Here is a 23,150-nt window from a genome sequence, read left to right on the forward strand (position 1 = left end):
TGAACTGTAGCAGCACACCATTGTGAGTCCATAAATGAGTAAGGTGTCGGTGGTAAGGTGGTTCGTGTAATAACAGCAGGACAGTCGAGTGTCTGTTACCTAAACTGCTAAATTCATTTGAACAAGTGAACAATGTTGGTAGGGTAAGATAGATCGGTGACGCTGTTTTACATGAGTAACAGGCAAACCAGTTTTAAAAGTGACTTATTATTTAGATTAAAGCTGTGCAGTGGATCTAAAGTACGCTGATGTGGAGTGGTTCATGTTGATTTCACTAAAAACCATGAAACTGCACCTCATGGTGGCGCTAGATTAAATGTTCAGGGATCACAAAAGTCAGTAGGAGACAAGTTACATTGCCATCAATAGAGTCAAGCTGCTGGTAGGGCTAAAAAAAACTACAAGTCTGACCTTCATCCAATCAGCATTTGGTTCCTTTATAATTTTTTTATATTCTTTGCAACAGACCATTTCAGTCAGTACCACATATGTTCTGATGTTCTATACAAAATCATAGCGGTATTATGAGAAAAGAAACCGTAATAAGGCTTTTTCTTGATGCTAAGCTTTATTTACTCACTAAGTCTCATGATCTCTTTTGCAAGGGAGAGCAAGATTGTACACATACACCCATCTCAAATATTATATCTGCAAGTATCCCTCAGAGGAATGAGTGCCTCTAACTTCAAGTTGCATTGCAATTTATTCAAGTAGTAAGGTGCATAATACAGTAGCTTATCTGCTCTTCTTTCGCAAGAGTAGATAAGTCTAGCCTACACCATCCCTCATGAATAATCCCTGCCCTCGAGGCCACATTACCACCACTGGGAGAGAAAGGAGGCAGGAGAGATGGCGAGAAGGAGACAGAGAGATGAGAAGCACAGTGTGAATATGTGTGACTGTTTTTGACTCTGAGTTATTATGGAGCATCTTGATATTGACAGAGAGGAGAATTAAGTCTAAAATAGAATTTGGGGCACAACAAGCAGCGAGCAAAGGGAGAGGAAGAGTCACAGACACACACTGACTCAGGAGGAGGAGTGTGTGACCTGATCTTGGCATTAAGTGTGTGTGTTTTTTCTCTGTACCACATTTTGTGTCTTCACGAGAAAATTTCCCCTCCTGGTTTGACTATGCTGAAATGAACAATGAGGGAACAGACAGGAACCCTAATCACATATTTGTCACTCATTTTGGATCTTTAGCTTTTGGCTCTTAGTTTTATTTTCCACAGTGGGACTTGTGTGTGTTTGTACCCTGGCTGTATTTGAGTCTGTGTATGTTTGCAGTCTGCAGCACAGAGCAAGAATAGTACAAAGCGAGCTCCTGCAGTGCAAACAGAATGAATGTGGATTTGGGTTCAGACTCAGGCTCCGGCTCCTTTGAAGACGTTTTTCCCCCAGTCTAGTACCTTTGATTGCTACTGTACAAAGGGGAGGGTTGTTAATCTTGAAGGGGGAGGGGGGGGGGGGGGGGAGGCGAAGGGGAGACAGTGTCGGAAAGATTACATTACCATGAGTGAAACAGGGAAAAAATTGTAATGTGGAACATCAAAGTGACACGGCAGAGTGCCTTTGCGATATAGGGTTCCATATTATTAACCCTGCAACCCTTTCTCTTGTTATACCCACAAGTGACTCATTAGACAGGTCATTGGCTCACAGGCTGATGTCAATATTTCATCGTCTGTATGCATAATTTGACAGTTAAATCACTTTATTTCAAATGACAAAGGAACTATAGAAAATGGGAGCGCACAAAGAGGGAAAGGGGAGAAGACAGTCCAGTTCACCACGACCCTTGCGACGGAGCAGAAATGGAAAGATTGATGAGGGAGGAAAAGAACGAGGGAACTTAAAAGAAGCCCTGCTGCCTCAACCACCTGCTGTTTTCTCTCTTTTTATCCCTCAGTCTGTGCGTCTCTCTCTCTCTCTCTCTCTCTCTCTAGTCTTCTGTAAAATGTGGCACATTTTTCCGTCCTTGACTAGAACATCTCTGATGGTGTGTTTTCAGTTCATAACTAACAATGTATTTGTAATAGGAGTCGTGTCTCAGAAGCTCCCAGTTGGTGTAACACATTACACTCAATATCTGTCAGTACAATAGGGCTCTCATTTAGTACAACGCTATCTAGTTGCAAGTAATACTACAAACTAATTAATATTCTAAGCCCAGGCGACAGAAAACACTCTGCTGTAAGTGGGTGCATTTATGAGACACGAACAAAAAAGCCACGTCCGATTCAATGCCAGCTTTTTTAATGAATGGTGGGCCAGAGGCTGAGATTTAAGGGGAGGGCTCAGAGTTCACATCCATGTTAAATACTTGATGTGGTCTTAAAGGAGAATTCCCTCAAGGTTCATTCTGTCTTCAGATGCCTCGGGCTTTCATGCTTTCTCTAAGACTCATCTGCTCTCTGCAATCCTGTTTCTAATTGAGTTTAGGGCTTTTTCATTTTTAATTGGAGCTAATTTTCATCTCTGTCCTCACGTTACCTGTAAGACATCTAACATTTTACATATGCATATATAAGTTCACTGACTCCACCACACTCTACTTCTAAATCCCCTGAGAAATTAACCATAGAATCTTAAGTATTTCTCTCTTAACATTAAATACTCACAAGTAGGTAAGCAGTAGTCAAAGTTCAGAAAAACATCTGTAAATATATTATTTTGTAAGTATTTAACACTGGTGTTTACTAATCAGCTTCATCAAGTCTGCGTGGGTGTAGTTTCATTTGATTGACAATGGCCTGACAACCCACCAACTGTCATCAGATTGTGCACCACATATTACAAAATCCTGCTTGGTGCACAGAAGTATGTAAAATTACCTTTTTTTCTTTTCCCAAACAGCCCACACAGACAGAACAGCAAAGACAAAAGTCTCTCATGTGAAACAACCAAAAATGAAGCATAGCATTAGTTCAGGAAGAGCGTTGAAGTCACGTATGTACTGGCTGAATGGCATCAGCTGGTTAGTACATTATCTCAGTGTGCTCATCCACAGCTGTCTGGCTGGTGATGTCCAGTCATATTAATGAAGGTGGACAACACGGCCAATAGGGGTGGGCAATATGGCCAAACTCTTCTTTCACAGCGTATATTCTATATTAAGGTAACAATATCACGATACAGTAACTGCTCTGTAAGTTCTTAAAATTCTCATTAATTAATAAATTGTTCACATTCGATTATCGTCGTCTTTTACTTGTTACTTTCATACAAATAACTGCCTCACACAAGAAAACAAAATATTCATTCACTTCATTTTCTATAAGCGCATATCCTGTTGGGGGTCGTGGTGGGGCTGGAGCCTATCCCAGCTGACACCGGATGAGAGACAGGATACACCCTGGACAGGTCGCCAGACTATCACAGGGCTGACACATAGAGACAGACAACCATTCACGCTCACATTGACAACTATGGAAAATTTAGTCAACAGTTAGTCTAACCAGCATGTCTTTGGGCTGTGGGAGGAAGCTGGAGTATCTGGAGAAAACCCCCGCTGACACAGAAAGAACATGCAAACTCTGCACAGAGGGGCTCCCCCACCTCTGGGTTTGAGCCCCCCACCTCAGGTTCAAACCAGGAACCCTCTTGTTTGAGGCGGCAATGCTAACCACTGCACTACTGTGCCACCACACATTTAAAACATACAAATTCTTCCACAGTTGAAGCTTCAAGGTTCCTGAGAACAATCATTTAAAATGTAACATGTTTCTGTATTTATAACTTCACTCTCCTCCTCCATGTCTGCTCAAATCACAATACCTTGCAGTTGCGAGGCAGCTGGATTTGAGACTATGAGAGAATCCAGCCCTGTGCAGAATAGTTCCTGTGGTAGAAATAGTTTTGCCAAATCTCTCCTGATGTATACATTTCTACTGTCGTATTAAATACACCATATCGCCCAACCCTAACAGCCATTTTAACCTGACACACCAACACCACTTCCTGAAACAGTTTCCTCTGCCACCCCCAACCTATAATTTTGGTATTGTTGGCTTAGTAACATTCAATAATCATCTATAATTACTCCTTCCAGCAAAATACTAGAATCCTTGTTGCCACTTGGATTCTTTAACACTGAATACACAACATGCTCTTTTTTGTGGATGCAACCCTTGCCCTCGAAGCAGCACAACAGAGCTCTTTGCTCTAATTTTGACTAAGGGTGCTTTCACACCTGCCCTGTTGGGTTCGCTTCAGTTGAACTGAAATTTGTTTGTAGGTGCGGTCCGTTTGGGTTGGCATGAATACAGCAATTGCACTCGGGTGCGCACCAAAACAACTGGACCGAGACTTTCTTGAGGAGGTGGTCTTGGTCCGGTTACAAATGAACTCTGATGCGGTTCATTTGTGGTGAGAACGTGTTCTGACTTCGATCCGAACCAACTGCAGTCACATGACACATTGTTTGGGTTAAACATGAGCATGTTACAGTCCTGGAGGATTATTAATGTGCACCTCCTCCTGTACTGCCTTAATATGCACATTCAGCACATCCAATGCATCAAAACATTGTTTTCTAGTTGGAGCCGCGCCTCGTTTTCAAACTGTATGGTTTGACTAAAATGAACAATGACAGCAATATAGTCCACGATGAGCAGCGCTAAAATCAACCTGCGTAGTTGTCCCTCCATTGTGACATTAGAAAGTGTCACATTTATCTTGCAAGTGTACTCTTCTTCAACGTTTTGTTTACTTCCTGAATTTTTCCCACATGGAAATTCTGACCAATCAAGAGCAGCTTTCTCGCGCAAGGCACTTTATCTGGTCCACCTGTAAATGCTGCCGTGAAAACATGAACCAACTCTAGGCAATTATACAGCTTTGTAACAAAATTAGTCCCTGATCCGAACCAAAGCAAGACAACTCTTAAGTCTGAAAGCACCCTAAAATCCAATGCTTGGTTCACATAGCTTGGTTCTCAATATTAGCAAACGGGTGTAACAATGGCAAAGATCAAGTGTCAATGTAATCATAAGCAGTAAAACCCGATGATAGGAATATATTTTGGTGGCAAGGGGTTGAAGATGTGCACACGTCACAAGAGTTCCCTCAAAGAGCAGAGCCTGAAATCCCCTGAAATCTAACTTTATAGTCTTTACTTTAAATGGTCAATGCCAGCATCATTGATTACATAGTTTCCAATGACCTCTGCGCCAAAAATAAGGTGCTAATTACACTGTAACACTAGAATGCTGAACTATAAAGCAGGAATCAAAAGATGAACTGAAACTGAACTGCCCGCTGATACTAAATATAACACATACCTACTTGTGGTTCATGCTGGTTTGTAAATCGCTGCTAAAGTTGCAAGAATTAGATCCTCATAAAACATAACCTACAGGAACAGTCCATTGAACAACTGCTCTGACCTGGTATGGTGGAAATGAAACCACTTTCTCATTAAGACCTCTAAACCCATGTAACATGAAGACATCACGTCCAGTGCACCAATTATAAACCTCCCCCTCCCTCTCTTTTTTCCTCTCTCCTTACCGCTTTCATTATTTTTCCCCACTATCTGTCTCTCCATCTTTTCGCTTCATTGGGCCTGCCATTCTATTAATCTCACCAACAGATTGCCTCTATTAATTAGTCTACATCTCCCATCTTGCATGTAATAATCAGAGGTAATAGAGATATTAGGAAGATAAGGATATTTCTGCAGTCACAATCACTTTTAATTAGCCTGAAGATTAAAAGATAGATCTGCTTCTGCCTGGCTGACGTCCAGACAGGCAGCGCAAGGTCTTTTTCTTGCTACAAAATTCTGGGAGGGCACAAATTCTGCAGCAAATCAAATGTGTCAGTTCGCAAAATATATCTGTTCCATCATGTCTCACAGGACACCTCGCATACTGAAGGTAATAATGCATCCATGCCTCTAGACAAAACAAGTTTCCAGCTTGTCATCAGTGACATTTCAGAGTGAATATTATACCTCACAGACTGGTGTAACTTACCGAGCACACGGAAAGGTAATAAAGTGTGTTGCTCCAAATCGAATGCATCTGCATTGCCATTTAATTTTAATGTATGGGGGTTGTACTGTTAGGTTCAACTAGATAAATTGAGGAAGTGTCTATACAGCATGTCTGCAGTTAATTGGAAGGTCCAGGGTGCACTAAACAGACACGGAGAACAGACGGGTAATTACCAGTAGTGTGTTGAAGTGTGGGCGCGCTCACATGTGTGTGTGTGAGTGTGTGCTTCTGTGAGCCAGTGCATTGACTAAAAGGTAATTACACACTAGACTTGAAATAAAGAACACCAATTCCAGTCCCTGCTTTTCCCTGCTGACACATGGAGTAGATTTTCTCTGATCTCATCACTAATGCTGCGATTCTCAGGAAACCGTGCCGGACTAAAGACCCTACTCTTTCAAGTTACTGGAGCTGACCTCTGCAGCATTCATGTATCTTGCTCCATAAAACACTTTGCCCCTGCAAGCACCCTGTCCTGTCGCTTCCTTGGGGCAAGGAGCTCATCCAGTTTAATGGTTGATGTTCCTGGACCGATCCCTACAGACCCGTTACTCACCCTAACCCTGTCAGAGTCAGTGCCTACAGGGCACACATAATGAAGAGAATAGAAAATTGAACACAAGACCGCAGAGCACATCATTAAACCATTTTCTATTACCGTACTCAGTATAAAAGTGAAAGAAAACACTGCTGCCAGGTTGTTAAGAACCCAGAGCCACGGCTCCCAGTGGGACGCTCAGGTCTCTATGGTTTTACTGGTTGGGCAATTCGAGCACTGACAAGGTTTTAAGACAGCGTTTCTCACCAGGGATTCTTGGAGACCTTTTAACAATTTACTTCAGAGACTGTAATCCTCATGAAAGGTGCTACTGGCTATACTGTACTGCTTTACAGCGTTATTATCTCTTGCCGGTGCTGAGAAATAAATGCTAGGGATTTCTCACCCCTTTGCATACATTTCTGAACACTGGCAGGTCTTGGGTAAGTATAAACTTGCAAAATTGAATGTCAAAAGTCAAATTTAATTTGGTAAGACATGCTTTGTGATTGTTATTCACTAGCAGTTGTCGAAAAATTATGCTTTTATGGTAGTTAAGGGCCGTTCACACCAAAAACGGTAACTATAATATATTGTTTTAAAAATGACAGCGATAATGGTGAATTATATCGTTTGTATCACTTTCAGAGAGATTTGATGAACGATAGAGATGCTGATAGTATCTATTGTCTTAAGATGTCTACATAGCTGGAACATACAGCATGTGCTTGGTGCCACCCTTTACGGGATATTATCCTGTACCAGTGTGGATGCTCACATCGTTATCGGTCTCAGTGTAGATGGCCCTTTAACCCAAGAGGCCTTTTAAGTCCGTCACACTTAGCATCCTTTATGCGAGGAGGATGTGAATTTCTGGAGGTTAAGATAAGATAAGGACCTTGCAAATGCTTTTGCAGTCCCATGACAAAAAGTCTAGACAGAGGGTTACACAACATTGTTTTAACACCTCTAAGGTAGCACGATTATCCGTGATCCTGTATGACATGGGAAAGGATAGGCTGAGTGAATGGAACATTACTGTAAGAGTTAGGTATATCTCTATCCATGCACACTCACTGAATCAGAGGCTTCTCTGAACAGATTTATGTTGTAATAAACATACAGTATATTCAAGTAAGGACAACTTGAGGCTGGTTGAGTTTGTTCTATTATTAATCAAAGTCAAGACTGACCAGAAGTAGAAGTTTTTCCACATCACTGGAGCCCAGTGCACTAAAGCTGCTGGAAAGTTATAAGTGGAGCTGCAGAGTAGAGCTTTAAGTGGAGACTGTATACAAACTCACTATGGAGATGGAGAGATGAAACTGTTTCTTGCAAAACAGGAATTGTTTTTGACTCCTCTTTGTTGTATTCATGATTTCAATTCCACGTCACTATACATTAAGAGTGAATAATCAACGCATACTCAGCATTTCCAATCTTAGAGACAAAGAAAGAAGCAACTGATAACGAGGGCATATCATTTTTGGTTCAATAACTTGGCCAGAAAACTAAAGACTAAAGTTTCTCAAACTTTCTCAAACTCTTAAACAATGTTCTTGGGCTTTAATTTGTACTACAGAAGGCAGAGGTGGAACGTGTCCAACATCCCCCTCCACCACTGCTCAATTCACAGGGTGTTATTTGAGTTTTTACTCCACTGCATTCATTTCTTTATTGGAGTTACTAGTGCAGATTTATTTCTATAATTTATATCCCCAATGCATTATACCATTAAGATTAAGACCACCTTGAATAACAACAATATCAACATGCTTATAAGACTTGTATTTATCAATAATGCACCATTTCAAAGGGTCCATTCTTTACAATGAGCACATTTATGTTTGATGATTAAATATTACTTTGTAATGGAAGATATTGACATCTTGGTTTCCAAACTATTTAGGTTTCCCTGGTCTATATATTGTCAATAAAACCATAGCTAAGGTAAGCTCTAGCTGAATGTTGGGTGTTTCTAAATGATTCCAAACACTTTAAAAATATATATATTTAAAAGTTTATTGCCAAGTAAAATGCAGGAACTCAAGCCAGAGCCTCAGGCCATTGTTTCCAAGACTGGAGCCAAAATCATCCACGAGAGAATGTTCTGACAGAGAGGATCAACATATATTTGGGCTGAACTGTCATGATGAATCCGTCACTCCGAAGGAAAACATTTTCCAAATTGCTCATGCACCTCCAACACTCACTGTAAGGTTCACTGACTTTTTATCCCGTTCTGCATTTTAATCATATTCACATTTGCGTGTGTTTGGGTGTGTGTGTGTTTGTGTAGTCTCAGATGAAGATGAAGTCTGCGGGCGTCGTGGATGGAGGCTTGTTCACAGAGAGCTATTGTAACATCTGCAATGCCCAGCTCATCTCCGAGTCCCAGCGCACCGCTCACTATGAGGTGAGTCCAGCTCTGCTCACACAGGAATGTTCTCACAAAACAAGAAAATGCAGCTGCGATCACTGCTTTGACAAGCAGATTCCTGCACTGTACACTTTGCATCAGCCTTATTTGTACCAATTTGTGCTTGTGCCGTTCAAAACAGTGCTCATCCATTATACATAGACTTAATGCAGCATGGTAATGCTAGTCACTTGCACACAAACAAACACACGCACACTCCTTGTTTTAATGTAGTCTACCTCTCAGCAGACTCCCAAAGAGTAATTTAATGAATGGCCATTTAATAATCAGCCCTGTGCATTATTTAACCGGGATGCATGTGTATTTGTGTGCACGGACACATATGCACGGGCTCTTGCGTGCCTGTACTGCATTGAGGTCGTCCTTGATTACAACACACAATTGGGATTAACAAGCAGACTAATGAGGACAAGACCCTTATCTGGAGAGAATTAAGCAAGGACAACAACAGCGTGTATTCGTCTGCACGCGTGTGTACCGACCACATGCACTTGAAAGTAATCTATTTCTGTCTCTCAACCTAAGTCTGACAAAAAACACAGAGCCTTGAGTTGTGCAGAGAAAAGGGCAAGCTGAGTCACTGCATTTCTTCATTGTCATCCTTTACAATAGGTCTCCGTAGAGGTCAGTAGATCGAGGAGACAAGGGATAATTTGAAGTCAGGGAGTTTGAGCGTGTTAGCTACGATAAGGATAGAAGGTGAGGAAAGGCAGTTTTACCGGTATAGCACATTTCATATGCAAGGTAACTCAAAGTGTTTTACATGAGACACAGAGATGAGGACAATGAGCTAAAGAAAGCAGGACTATCATGGGGGATGAATTATTGAGGAGTCCAGGGTTCTGGAGTCCATCCCTACTCCAAACATGGCAGTAATGCACCTGAAGCTTTTTGTATAATGCCAAAAACACCAGAATAATAAGTTGGACACTTTTGCAGTTCAGTTAAGACAACAAACATTTAGCAACTAGAAGGGCACTCAGAAAACGCAGACCTCTGCCAACGCCAAATGCCTTATCTTGTTATGTTAATGAAAGTGAAAAATAATTATTTTATCTTGCCTGTGATTCAGATCTGCTCCAACAATTAATGGCTCTTTGTTGGCCCCTGCTACACCCTTTCACCAGGTTTCATTAAAATATGGCCATTAGTTTTTCCATAATTTTGCTGACAAAGAAACCAACAAACAAACCAGACGCAAAACCAAACTATGACCTCCTTGGCAGAGGTAATAACAATTACTACCATCCATAAACTGACTCATGTAGATGGACTACGAGTGAGACAAAAGTTTTAATATCTTTAAAGGCTCTCGCTCATGCTGCTCCTTCACCTTTACACATCAATTCTGTCCCCCATTCAGTGGTCAAACTGTTCAGGGATCAGATAAACGCCACACCATTTGCACCCCTGCACCATAGACAGTCAATATGAACCATCAATGTCTGATACTGTAACAAAATATTGAGGTTCTTCGTGTTAAGGATGTGAAACTGATCACGTGTGAGTGAGATACATTCAGCGTTTATAGACTAAATCACTGTGAAGTCGCATTAACACTTTCAGGTAGACAACTTGCAACTGTTTTGATTTGCGGAGATGTGTGAATTTGGCAAACTTTTTTTCAGCCATAAGTGTAATGTTTGAAGATATAGTTAAACACAGTGGTCTGAACTATCTGACATTTCTGCTGTGCTCATTTTATATAGGGTTTTGTTCTGCTAGCACCTTTGATAAAACAAATCTAACAGCACTGAGAGTAAGCAATGTATTGCTGTGGACGGGGCTGCAGCAAAACATATTTTAGCCACCCCAAAAAAATCAATATTAGTTTAAGAGTACACCATATTTGGAATATTTTCTCCACTTTACCTTGCACTGTAACTGATCAAGGCAGCGGTAGACCAGCAAGTCCTGTGTTCTAAAATGAATGTTTTTGTCAATGGTGCCTGGTGGCTTTGAGATAACGGCTTCAGCTCCCTGTTGGAAAGTGCCGTCTGACGACAAGGTAAAGTGGTGGCAGTATTTTATATATAACGTACACTTAAAGTGATATAGATTTTTTAAGGTGGGGCTTTTTTCGATGGCTAAAAACTAACCAACTGAGGCAGAGTTTGCTCAGTGCCGTTCCATTTCTTATATGTGATGAGGGGGTTATTGTAAACAAACATTGTGATTTAGTCTCTACACAAATAAACAAGGATGACGTGGGAGATATTTTTTGTCCTCTGTCCTGTCTCCAACTTGATTTGAAACTAAAAAAAAAAAACAGGAGAAGAGACAGACAGACATGCAGAGTCCATTAGAGTAGGGTGTGCACTGAGGGTCAGTACAGGGGTAACCATGGTGACACAAAGTCCCGCTTTTAGCCCATATCCCAGAGCCATCAACTGCATGACCATTTATACACCTATAAACACAAGCATACACTTAGACACACACGCACACACACACACACAAGCACTGACAAAAAGCATTAAAGTAGTCTGACAAGTGAGGAGGCATGTGAGGTTGAGGGGAGGGGGAGGGGGGGGCTTCTTGTCCCGGGGGCAGAGGATCCAATCTAAGCACTGGAGCAGCAAGTACAGTGTCTTGTCAGAGTCTCCCGTTCGCTTTCTCTGTGTTCTGTTCTGCCATGATATACACTTAAACTTAGAAGTACATTTTCTTCTGCAAAACAATAATTCCACCAACCTTGATATAATCTGAACGATTGGTGGAAACGTTAAAGTGATTCCCTCACAGGGAATTACAGCTCTGGATAAAGCCATCTTAAGACATTAAATCACATCTGTCTCTCATCTGTCCAAAACTTTCACATTTTCCTCCCTTGATGCTTTTCCTGAACCCAGTTTTGATTGTATCTCTGCACTCTGTCGTAGAATAATGTGTATGTGACTGCATATGTGGCAGTAACGATACAATCTTTCTGACAGTGTCAACACTTGCTCCTAGAAAATTGCACCAGCAGTGGGATTTATGGCTAATAGTAGTAGAAAAGGTGTGAAGGTCAGAGCACGCCAATAAAGGGATATGTATAGAGCGAGATAGCTGTGTCACCGTGTACACAAACACACAGAGCTGTCTAAACACACACACATGCACTAATCTTTACCCTGCAGTATGTCCAGTGATTTTCATTGTTCTGCTTTAAAGTGACAGTAAGCAGCTTCAAGGACGCCTCACTGTCCTTTCATATAAACGCCACTGTATATTTCTGCTTATTACAGCTTATAGTGTTTGTGACAGACATAAACACCCACAGACAGGTGGGGAGAAAATACAACAAAAACAAATGAGTAAGCAGCACAAACACCCAACAGCAGCACAGACACGTACTTGAACCATCTACTCACCAAAAGCTTTTGATATTATGTGGACTAATTTTAAAGGGATAGCGCAGATCTTTTGAAGTGGGGTTTTATGAGGTACTTATCCATATTATTACATACAGGAGATCTCAGTTGGCATGCCTCCAGTTTGGAGGAGCAGGCAGAGGCTAAGCAATGTACAGCTACAAAACGTATTTTAGCCACCTAAAAAGAAATCCCAACCAAAAAAAAATCAGTTTAAGTGTTCACTATCATGAGAATATTTTCACTACTCAACCTCAGTGCCAGACTGCAATTTCCAATGGGAAATGAAGCCATTATTCTGCTCTCTTTAAAGCCAGATTCCATTGAGAAAAATTCTACCAATGACTTGATCAGTCTATTTGGTATTATTATTGTGTGACTTTGGTGTTTAAAAGGGCTCATCTGGATTCACCAAAGTTAGATACAGAAACTTACTAAGGCAGCAGTAGACTGCAACTCCTGTGTTCAGCAAGCAAAAATGACTGCTTTTGTCAATGGAGTCTGGCATCTTTGACAAGAGCGTAGGCTTCCCTGTTGGAACGAGCTGCTTTACAGAAAGGTAAAGCAATGAAAATGAGGGCTGCCCCCTGATGGTCGACCAAACGATAGTCATCCAGATAGGTCATGAGTCGGCAAGATTTCATTGATCGCATAGTCACACACAAATGTGAAACTCTATTAGGAGCTGCGCCTTGTCAAAATAAATCAAATCCTATACGACAGGACCATGTGGGAAGTTAATTTGAAAGGACAGACACAGGAAGAGGCCACGCTCAGCAGTCAGACAGGAGTCACATTACAAACCAATCACAGCCGACAGGTATCTTTCTCTTCTTCCGTAAATATTCAGTCTGATACACATGGAAAAGTTCATAATGTTAGTGCAGGGCTACCCAGAGCTTTACATCTGTCATACAGACGATAGGCCTACACACTTATAAACAGCTCCTGGAAGAAGATCAGCTCTGCACTCAGGATTTCAGGTAAATAGCCTATACAGTGCCACCACGCTCTTGAAAGCTGGCACAGAGTAGGCGCAAGAGTAGCACCCAGAGCCTGACCTCGCATTTTCCAGGCGGTTAAGGATGTGGCATTTGTACAGCCCCAAATTTCCAGGGCTGGTACCTGTGGTTATTCCACAGGCTAGTTAATAACATGTCGGGCAGGAAATCCAAAGTGTGGGATCATTTTGCGAAGGTGAAGGACGAACCCAAGGTGATATGTAAACTCATCTTCATTCGTCGACTACAAACATGGTGTACCATCTGAAACATGGAAGTAGCTACATGCCCATTAACCACTTAGCACAATCATTATTGCTTTGCAGACAGTGTAATTAAGAGGCAGCTCGCTCAAAAATATATAATTTAATAATTAAGATAATATTGTAAACATGCAGATGACTAGTCGACAAATGGCGCTGAATGACGACTATTGGTCAACTAGGAAAATTCTTAGACAGGGGCAGCCCTACTGAAAATACTCTCAATATAGCATACACTCAAACTGTTGTAGACTTTTTTTAGGTAGGACTTTTGGATGGCATCTAAAATATGTTTTGTTGCTGCCCCGTCCATAGCAATACATTGCTTAGCTTCTGCCACTTAACCAAAGTGTGGGCATGCTAACTGCCATCTACTGTATGTAATACACTGACTATGAATGAGTACCATATATAACTCCACTTACAAAAAATCTGAACTATGCCTTTAATCTATTATCTGCCTTTTTGCTTATATATACATATCTATGGATATTATCATTTTATTTTTTTGTAATTAGGGTTTTACAAATGATTGTCTTACTTCCTTTAGCAGTTTTGGCTAATAGTTGGTGCCAGTGTGTACAGGTGAAGTAAGGAGTCCTGAGCTCCCCACCACTTCCCCTTTCCCAACATCTTACTCAGGGCTCCCAGAAAGCTGAGGCTGGCCCTAGCCATTAGTCACCCAGCCGGGGGCAAAATGTCTTCTAGCATCATCAGCTGAAACAGAGATAAAAGCTGGGAGGGAGTAGCCAAGGTGGAGTGACAGTCATTGATTTTTTTTTTTCCACTTGGCTCACTTGATAAAATAAAACTTAGCTCACTGGCTGACACTCTTACACTCTCTGTTTCTCTGTCTTTCTGTCTCTTTCTTAGAGTAAGAAACATGCAAACAAGGTACGTCTGTTCTACATGCTTCACCCGGAAGATGGAGGACCACCTTCCAAGAGACTGCGGCCAGATAACCCAGTATGCTCCCACTGAGTGTGTGTTTCTGTGACTGTGTTGCATACAGTGTTAATCAAATTTATTTTTTCTAACTTAATTCTGACTTCTAAGCTTTTAAGATTCATTAATGAACTAAACGACTCAATGATTGGCCCGTTATAGTGTAATCACTGACTGAGGAAACAGTGAAGATGCTTTTGGAGGAACATTTATTTGTATGTTGAAATGTTTAAATTTGCAGCATGTTTTCATGTATATACAGTACATGACAAAAAAAACTGAGGCCTCAGTCTAATCCTTTCCTGGACCTGTTCACTCTCAAGCTTAGCCATTGAAGCCACATGCTCATGGGAATATTTGTTTGATCTGTTGTGTGCAGTTGTGCGCTATAACTCTCCCAGGAGAGGTTATGCCTTAGCTGTGGCGTTTCTGGCAAGATTTAGTGGAGGCAGACGCCACCGAGCAGCTCAGTATCGGACTATTGCAGGCTATGGCTAGGGAGGTCAGTGCATTACCGATGTTTGTGTGTCAATGTGCGTGTGTTGTAGGTGGGCCATTGTGTCCGCATATTTCTAGGGAACCGTTTTGCAATTGTAGCGTATGCTGAGGTTGCATTTACGTCCACAGTGAATTGTTGGGCTTTCTAACATGAAGCACAACTGCTATTTAGCTGTTGATTAAATTTTGACTTTGTAATTGTGGGTCTTTGTGTGTGTTTGCGCCTGTTTGTGTGTGTGTGTGTGTGTGTGTGTGTGTGTGTGTGTGTGTGTGTGTGTGTGTATTTCCGAAAAGAAAATGTGAACGTAGTAGTCTATTGTGAAGAAGGAGCTTTACTATTGTACATTGTGTGCCCCATTTATCCGACAAGCCTGTAAGTCCCATATGGCAGAATACACACACATACACAGAATACATACAGTACACACTTTGAGGACACAGCTGGTGGAAAAGTAAAGCTTACCAAACTAACTGACAAATCTAGCTGTGCCAGAGCGAGGCGAGAAAGAGGGGAAGAGGTGGAGCTGCTCCAAAAACGGTGCATTGCTACAGCCAAGACCCTGAGCCAGAGTGCACGGCCAATTAACTCAGTACGACAATGACCCTCCGTCCTCCACTGACAGAAAATTCGTAATAAAAACTAGGAAACTCAGATGTCTGCAAATGCGTCAAACCTAAGTGATATCAGGTTGCTCTTGGTAAATTACCAATGCAAAGTTCAAAACCCAGAGAAATACGTTGTGTTTTGCAGGCATACATCTTCAAAGGAAACAGTTTATAGGTATTTCAGTTTCCATCAATTAAAGCATAAAGACAGATGTGGTTTAACAGCTTCAGATACCAGGAGCCAGAGCAACCAAGTGGAATGGTAGTTCTCTCTTTGGACCAATAACAAGACCACAGCAGTGCCAGGTGTCTGATTTACATACATGTTGATAGATTGATGGTCTTTGTTGCTATGTGTTACCTTGACTTGGTCTTGGTCTGCTTTTACTAACCAGAAGTTTGTCGTGTCCATGAATGGGTTTGTTCCCTCACAGTCACATGTAGTGTGTCTCAAGGCCCTGTTTCCTTTATCCATATGAATCCAAAGTCTTTGCGTAACTGTTATATTGGCCTCAATTTTGAGAACCATTCTAAAAGATGGTGGCATGGTGGTGCAGTGGTTGGCATTGTCTCCTCACAGCAAGACGGTTCCTGGTTCGAATCCCAGGTGAGAGATTGCCTGTTCTCCCTGTGTCAGCATGGGTTCTCTTTGGGTACTCTGGCTTCCTCCTACAGTCCAGCGACATGCAGGTTAATTGGTGACTCTAAATTGGCCGTAGGTGTGAATGTGAGCAGGAATGGTTGTCTGTCTCTATGTGTCAGCCCTGCGATAGTCTGGCGACCCGTCCAGGGTGTACCCCACCTCTAGCCCCATGTCAGCTGGAAAAGACTCCAGCCTCCCCTGACCCCCAAGAGAAAAAGCGGTCACAGAAAATGAATGAGTGAATGAATAAATTCTAAAAGATCCTATCATTATTCTCTTTTTATCTACAGCAAATAATCAATAACCAGTATGGCTGGTTATTGGTACTAGATACCTTTAAGGTATCGACCTAAATAACTCAGTACCAAGTAGTATTGAAACTTCTCCAGTCAAACGATACCTGCATTCAGTCCCTTTTGTACCCAGATCTAGAAAAAAAGACTATTTGTGTAGTTTTGCTTGAAGCCAATCACCGAATCTTAATGGGACATGCAGCAGCTGCAACCTTACAGTCTGTGGTGAAGTCGAGCGTGGTGCATTTGATGGAGATGGCAGCTCGGCTTGCCAAGATGCCTCCAAAATGTTCAAACGAATGGGAGCATTTTAGTCAACGGAATACCTCCACATAATGAATATTGAATAAGGAAGAAAAAATGGTATCAAACAAAGTACCCTATTGGTATTGGTATCACTTACTGGTACTGGTATTTTTTATACGATACTGACCAGGTTGGAGGGCAAAGTGGCCGGCTGGTCGTCAGAGAGAGAAGACAGACGCAATAATTGCTTAAATGTGCGGATGATGGCGCACATTTTAAGGCAGTCTCTCTTGGAGGGCATTTTTAGTGTTGCACTTATTTGTACACATCAAAATTGTTGTGTAAAGTGTAAAAAAGCTGCTTACTTTCTCATCTCTGCACACCTGGAATCACTGCATGAAGTGCTTTTCACTTGGGATTGTCTGCATCGGAAAGACACAGTCCCAAAAATTCCAATGTGGGAGAGCCACGTGAGGGAAGAGGGTTTCAAGATGTCAAAACCTCAGTTACACTTGTAGTATAGAGAACAACTTCATTACAAGACCAATGCGTTTTAGCTTGTGGCCTTCATCAGAGTCATTATGAAACGTATTACAAACAACATCAGGCATGAGGGAGGAAAAAACAAAATAAAAAAAACCCCAATCCTGTACATTCACATGAATATCAGCCAATGGTGTACCTACAAAGGTGAGTTGGGTAGATGGTCATGTAGCGTCACTGGCGCTACGTTGGCTCAGACTGGGGGTTTCTTAACACAAGCTGTGCACCAAGATGTAAAGAGGTCATACACATGCATCACACTGCAGACACTCATGAAATAAGCATGGCAAGGGCACATTGGTGTAAAAACACGCTCGCACATACTGTAGGAATATACACACCTGCGTCTCCATCTGTCTCCCTAAGTGAATAAGATGTGACTCAGCCCCTCCTGGCTTTCACCTCATATGGGACACCGAATACACACAGAGCATGTGCACACACACGTACACACTCACCTCCTCTGCCGTACTGTAACGTACTGTGAGCGCCACAGCTAGCAATTTGTTCATAACCTTTCACGCAGAGATGTGACATTGATTATCTGACAATGCAGGGAAAACTGATGTGAGATGAAAGCTTCTCCAGAGATGAAATTCTCACCATTCATTTTGGGATAAAGTTTTCTTCTTTCATCTCTTTCATCTTTTTTTCCTCCCAGGGGGAGTTTTGCTTTTCTCTGCACTTCATCTTAGTGTTTTTGCCCCTCTGTCTTGTACTGATTGACATGGTGCAGTCCAATGGGAGCAGCAGGAAAGGGTTTTCGCAGAGTGAAATGAAATGCCAACGTCTACCCGGTGTAAAATGCCATGCCTCGAGGTTTGTGTGTAGGTGAAAGTGTTTGTCACAGAACAAACATAGAGAAAGTAGGTCGTAAAGGTGCTCCCAGATGAAAGGGGAGGGGACTTTATCCGTTTTTCTCCAGTATCCTCCACCCTGCTCTCTCTCTCCGTCTGTGCAGTTTTCTACCTGCGCAAAGGGCAAGAGATAACAAAACACTTTCTTTCCCCCTCGCCTTTTATTCTCCTCTAATGCTATATTTGCACTGTCGGTCCTTTCAATTTACACTTTCAGCGCTTCTTCAAACTCCAAATGAGAGCGTCTGTTTCCCTGTGCTGCTCCATGTGTATATTTAGCAATGTTTCCCACAGCGCCTCGACACAGAGCAGGGGGAGAAGTGAGGAGGAGCAGAGAGAAAGCAAAACAGAAGGAGAGGAAGATTAACACAGCTAATTAGGAATCTATTGTTAGGTGCATGAGCAGAATGAAGCCACCCAAACACAAAATATTCTGCGATACAGGCGTCACTGTCAGGCAGCGCATAAACAGGCGTACATGCGGCATGTGCACACACAAACAGAAACACACTCGACAATTAGGTCGCATGCAAATCAGTCTCAACAGATGTGTGAGGTGCGACAGGTAGAGACTGTGAGGGCCAAAATACAAAGAGGGAAATTGAAATGAGCGAAGGTAAGAATCGAGAAATCAAAAATGAAGAAACGGAAAGGTTGATGACTTTCCAGCGGAGACAGACGATGGAGGGAAACAGTGAGTCAGAGATGCTGTTTATTGTTTAAAGTGGTTCAGTGGAGTGGCAGCTGTAATGAGCTGACAATTATTCATATGTCAGTCACCCACACACACTTGAGATTGTTTAAAACTTTCCCCGCACTGTCACTAAATCCCTCGTGTAACATCTGTCATTGAGCGACAGGATTGCGTTGCCTTCTCCTTTCAAGACGATGCTTCTTTGTGTTTCAGTCCCATCTCTGTCGGCTGCTTCTTTTACTTTTCAGTGAGTTTTGACAGGTGTGAGACCACTGCAGGCTGCCACAGAGAATCATCTCAGCCTCTTTGTCCTGAGTCAAAAAAACATGCAGTTGTGGGACACTGGCTCGCTGCGGTTGATTTTCCTCATCCTGGTACAACAAGATTTGGGTAGAACGAGATCTCAGCAGCGCTGCCCATGGGAGGGAGGAAGCAGACAAAGTAGGCGAGAGGGGGGAAGTGGAGGGAAAGAACAATAGGATGAATAGTGGAAGAGACAAGAGGAGGAGCAGAAAGTACACATAAGAGAGGAGGTGGAACAGAACAATGAGAGATGGTAATGAGGAAGCAGGGGAATGTAGGTGAGAGGGACTGATGGAGCAAGGGAGGAAAAAACTTTATTCCAGAGGAGAGGAGAGGAGAGGAGAGGAGAGGAGAGGAGAGAGGAGAGGAGAGGAGAGGAGAGGAGAGGAGAGGAGAGGAGAGGAGAGGAGAGGAAAAGGAGAGGAGTCTTGTCCTCATGGGCACTGACTGTTTCTCCCGTGATACAAACATGAATAAAGATCATGAGATAATAAATATAGATAAGCTGTTTTTACTTCAGATACAAACACACACACACACACACACACACACACACACACACACACACACACACAAACAAATCTACACACACTTTCTGTCTCTTCCTTTGGCAACATGAGACAATGCTTCGCACGCTAATAAAGCACAACAAAATGAATTTGTACCAACTGAGAAGGAGAGGGAATCTGAGTTACTGGTGGAGATGGAGGAGCGGGGAATGGGACAGTTCAGAGCAAGCCCTTAACATGATCACAGCAGGGACAGACACGGGGGAGGAGAGGAGGCGAGGCGGTGGAGGGGGAGGAGGAGGAGGAGGAGGAGAGGGGGTGGCGAGGGCCTGCCAATACAGATAAATATTTCATCCCACAACACAGAGAGTCACTGAGACTGGTGCCCAGAGGGGGGAGGGAGGATGCAGGGAAGGAGGGAGAGAAAAAGGCTGATATTGTAGGCGAGGCAAAAAAGACAAAAAGCAAGAGAAGGAGAGAGTGAGGGAGGAAACACAGAGAGAAGAGGAGGAGAGAAAGGGAGAGATGGGACGGCTGAGAAACAAAGCTAAGCCTGGGAGGTAAAGGTGTCCTTAACTCTCACATCGACTGTCTGTGATGCTAACCAGGGCTGACACAAGACACACACACATGCATCCACAGAGACACACAGCACACACCCACACATTCAGATACTGTATGGTGTCGCAGACACTTTTCTATTATTGTCCTCTATCTCAAAGAGACTGAGGTTCCTCTCCCCCAACTCGACTTGACACCTGGACTAAAGAGAGCGCTGAGAGAGAAAGAAAGAAAGACGCAGAGAGATGTGCGAACAAATAGAAAAAGAGTTCAGAAGAGGCAGAGACAAAATTAAAGAGCATTGTTGAACAGACAGTGAGAAGGTGGTGGTTCAAAATGAGCAGCGAGAAGATGAAACACTGAAAAGTTGTGAAACTTTTTAAAAAATAGCACTGAAAGCGTGAAACATTGCAACTCTTTGGAGACAACAAAACATATTTGATCAATGTTTTCTATATGTTATACCATTCCTGTTTTAATTCAGATATTTAAAGTATGTGGGCTGGTGAACATCACACCTTTATGTGATTATTCACAGCGAGATCTCTTTCCGAAACCATGAGCTTTTATGTATGTACTGTATATATATATATTTTGGAGCCTTGCCGCAGGGATTTACTTCTATTCAGCCACAAGCGCATTAGTGAGGTCAGGGAGTGATGCTGGATGATAAGGCCTTGCAATATCAGTCTAAATTCATCCCAAAGGTGTTGGATGAGGTTGAGGTCAGGTCTTTGTCCAGGCCTGTCAAATCTATATCTCACCAAGCTCAGAAAAGCATGTCTTTATAACCTTGCTTTTTGCAAGGGGCCAAAAAAGGGCCATCCCCAACTGGAGCCACAAAGTTAGAAGCACACAAAAATATGTTATTGCATGCCATCGCATTTTGATTTTCTTTAACTGGAACAACAAGGAGCTTAGAACATACCATAAAAAGACTTAAGTATAGTGTCTGTGGGTACTTGATATGTTCCCAGGGCCGTATCTTCCCAGGGACCTATGTTCCCCAGCTCCGCATAGCACATAATGGGAACATAGCAAAGGGTCCTATGTTCCTCAATTTTACATTGTGTGCTCTCCCAGGGGTCTTATGTTCCCATGTTCCTGTGTTCCCCAGCTCCACTTAGCATATCATGGGAGCTGGAAAAAGATGTTCCCCAGCTCTGTATTCGCTTAATATATGGGATAGGTTAGGGGACTAGAATTATGACTCTAAGAGTAATGAACTTGCACTGGCACAGGTCTTTGTCTACAGTTGTCTTTTTGTTAAGGGAACAGTTTCAGAATTAATTACAGCCAAAAATGTAAAAACAAACAAACAACTGTTATAAGAATTAATTAATTAAAAAAAATAAGAGCTAACCAAGTGAGGAAGGGAAAATAGCTAACTTACAGTAGGGTTAGAGAAGAGGTCTTGGGCCAGGTTTAATTCCCATTTTTTAACAGGTAATGGTCAGAGAAAAAGACCTGGAAAGGGGCTCTGAAACTGTCAGTATTACTCGTCTATTTAAATCTTATATTTTAATGTCTGCTCTTCATCTGATATGTCTCATGTATTGATATGCAGAGTAAACCGATGCTATTTTAGGGACAGAGAGTAGCAAAAAATGGCACGAACACAATAGGAGAGTCGATGTGTGTTCACAGAATATCGGGCAACAAAGGACCCTGGGAGCACAGATACACTCCTGTGTATGTCTCTGAATGCAGATCTTTGTACTCATATTCCTCTGCTGTTTTTGTCGGTAGTTGCAGTAATTTTGTGCAGAGTTATTGCTCAGTTTTGAAATATTCTGTGCCTGTTAATGATAAGGTTTACAGGCAGGTGCCATGATTCCTTCAATCATTACTTGCAATGTTGTATGGTTTCTAAAACAATACTGAATTGGTGTCATTTTCCTGACATGCAGCCTACAGTATATTTTATTTTTTTTCTTTAGTTTAGTTAGTTTTTCCATACTGACTGGCAGAAACAGACAGAAAATGCTAGAGAGAGAGAGAGAGGGGGGAATATCTCTTGAATTCTGTCTGCGTGTGTGTGATCTTGTGTATTTGCATGTGTACATATGTGTCAATCAGGCGGTTGGTCTTTTTGTTTGTGTTCCCTCTCCCATGGGGAGCAACTCCCCCTCATCATTAGTAATGAACCAGCAGTGGTGAAAGGGCCAAGCCACAGTCTCAGCCCGGAGAGACAGATGAATATTTGATCAGCCTCCTCTTTGCTTTTGTGTGTGCGTGTGTGTCTGTGTCTGTATGTGTGTCTATGTGTCTGTGTGTGTGAGAAACAGCCCCAGCTCACAGGGTCACTGCAAAGTGTACAACTTCCCATTTCTCATCTCCCCCTGCCTCTTCTCTCCTTTTCTCACCTTCACCTCTCTCTGCCTCTCTTTTCACATCATTCCTTTCTTCACATCCACAACTCTTCTTTTTCTTTTCACCTCCCTCAACCCTCTGCTCCCCTGTGGTCCATTTTTGTCTCACAACACTTTATTTTTTTCCCATCTCCCCCTCCTCTCCTCCTGTAGGACTGTGCAGAGACAGAGGTGGACAGGAACAAGTGCTGTACCTTGTGTAACATGTTCTTCACCTCCGCCATTGTGGCCCAGTCGCACTACCAGGGCAAAACCCACGCCAAGAGAGTACGCCTGGTGCTGGGGGAGCCGCCAAGCCTACCAACAGCCATGACCAGCCCTACAAATACAGGTATCTCACACCCTCTGTCTGTATGGGTTTGATTTTTGCAACAAGATCAAACTCAGACATCCAAACATGCACTGTTGGAGCCATGCATTTTACAATACCTGAGCTGCAGTGCTTTCATTGTGATCACAGCAGGCATATAGCAGTAAGAGA

The 23,150-nt window shown here is 42.4% G+C and overlaps 1 protein-coding gene across 2 annotated transcripts in view; it reads left to right on the forward strand.

The window, feature by feature from the left end:
• Nucleotides 1-23,150, forward strand: part of zgc:171482 (zinc finger protein) — a 72,236-nt gene that overhangs the window by 11,769 nt on the left and 37,317 nt on the right. For both annotated transcript variants that reach the window (XM_050071605.1, XM_050071606.1), the window contains exons 2-4: nt 8,839-8,955; nt 14,473-14,565; nt 22,823-23,000. In XM_050071605.1, coding sequence (XP_049927562.1) covers nt 8,845-8,955; nt 14,473-14,565; nt 22,823-23,000 — 382 coding nt within the window. In that variant the 5' untranslated portion in view covers nt 8,839-8,844. The remainder of the gene's footprint in view (nt 1-8,838; nt 8,956-14,472; nt 14,566-22,822; nt 23,001-23,150) is intronic.

Source organism: Epinephelus moara, chromosome 19 (assembly GCF_006386435.1).
Source record: "Epinephelus moara isolate mb chromosome 19, YSFRI_EMoa_1.0, whole genome shotgun sequence".
Classification (NCBI taxonomy): domain Eukaryota; kingdom Metazoa; phylum Chordata; class Actinopteri; order Perciformes; family Serranidae; genus Epinephelus; species Epinephelus moara.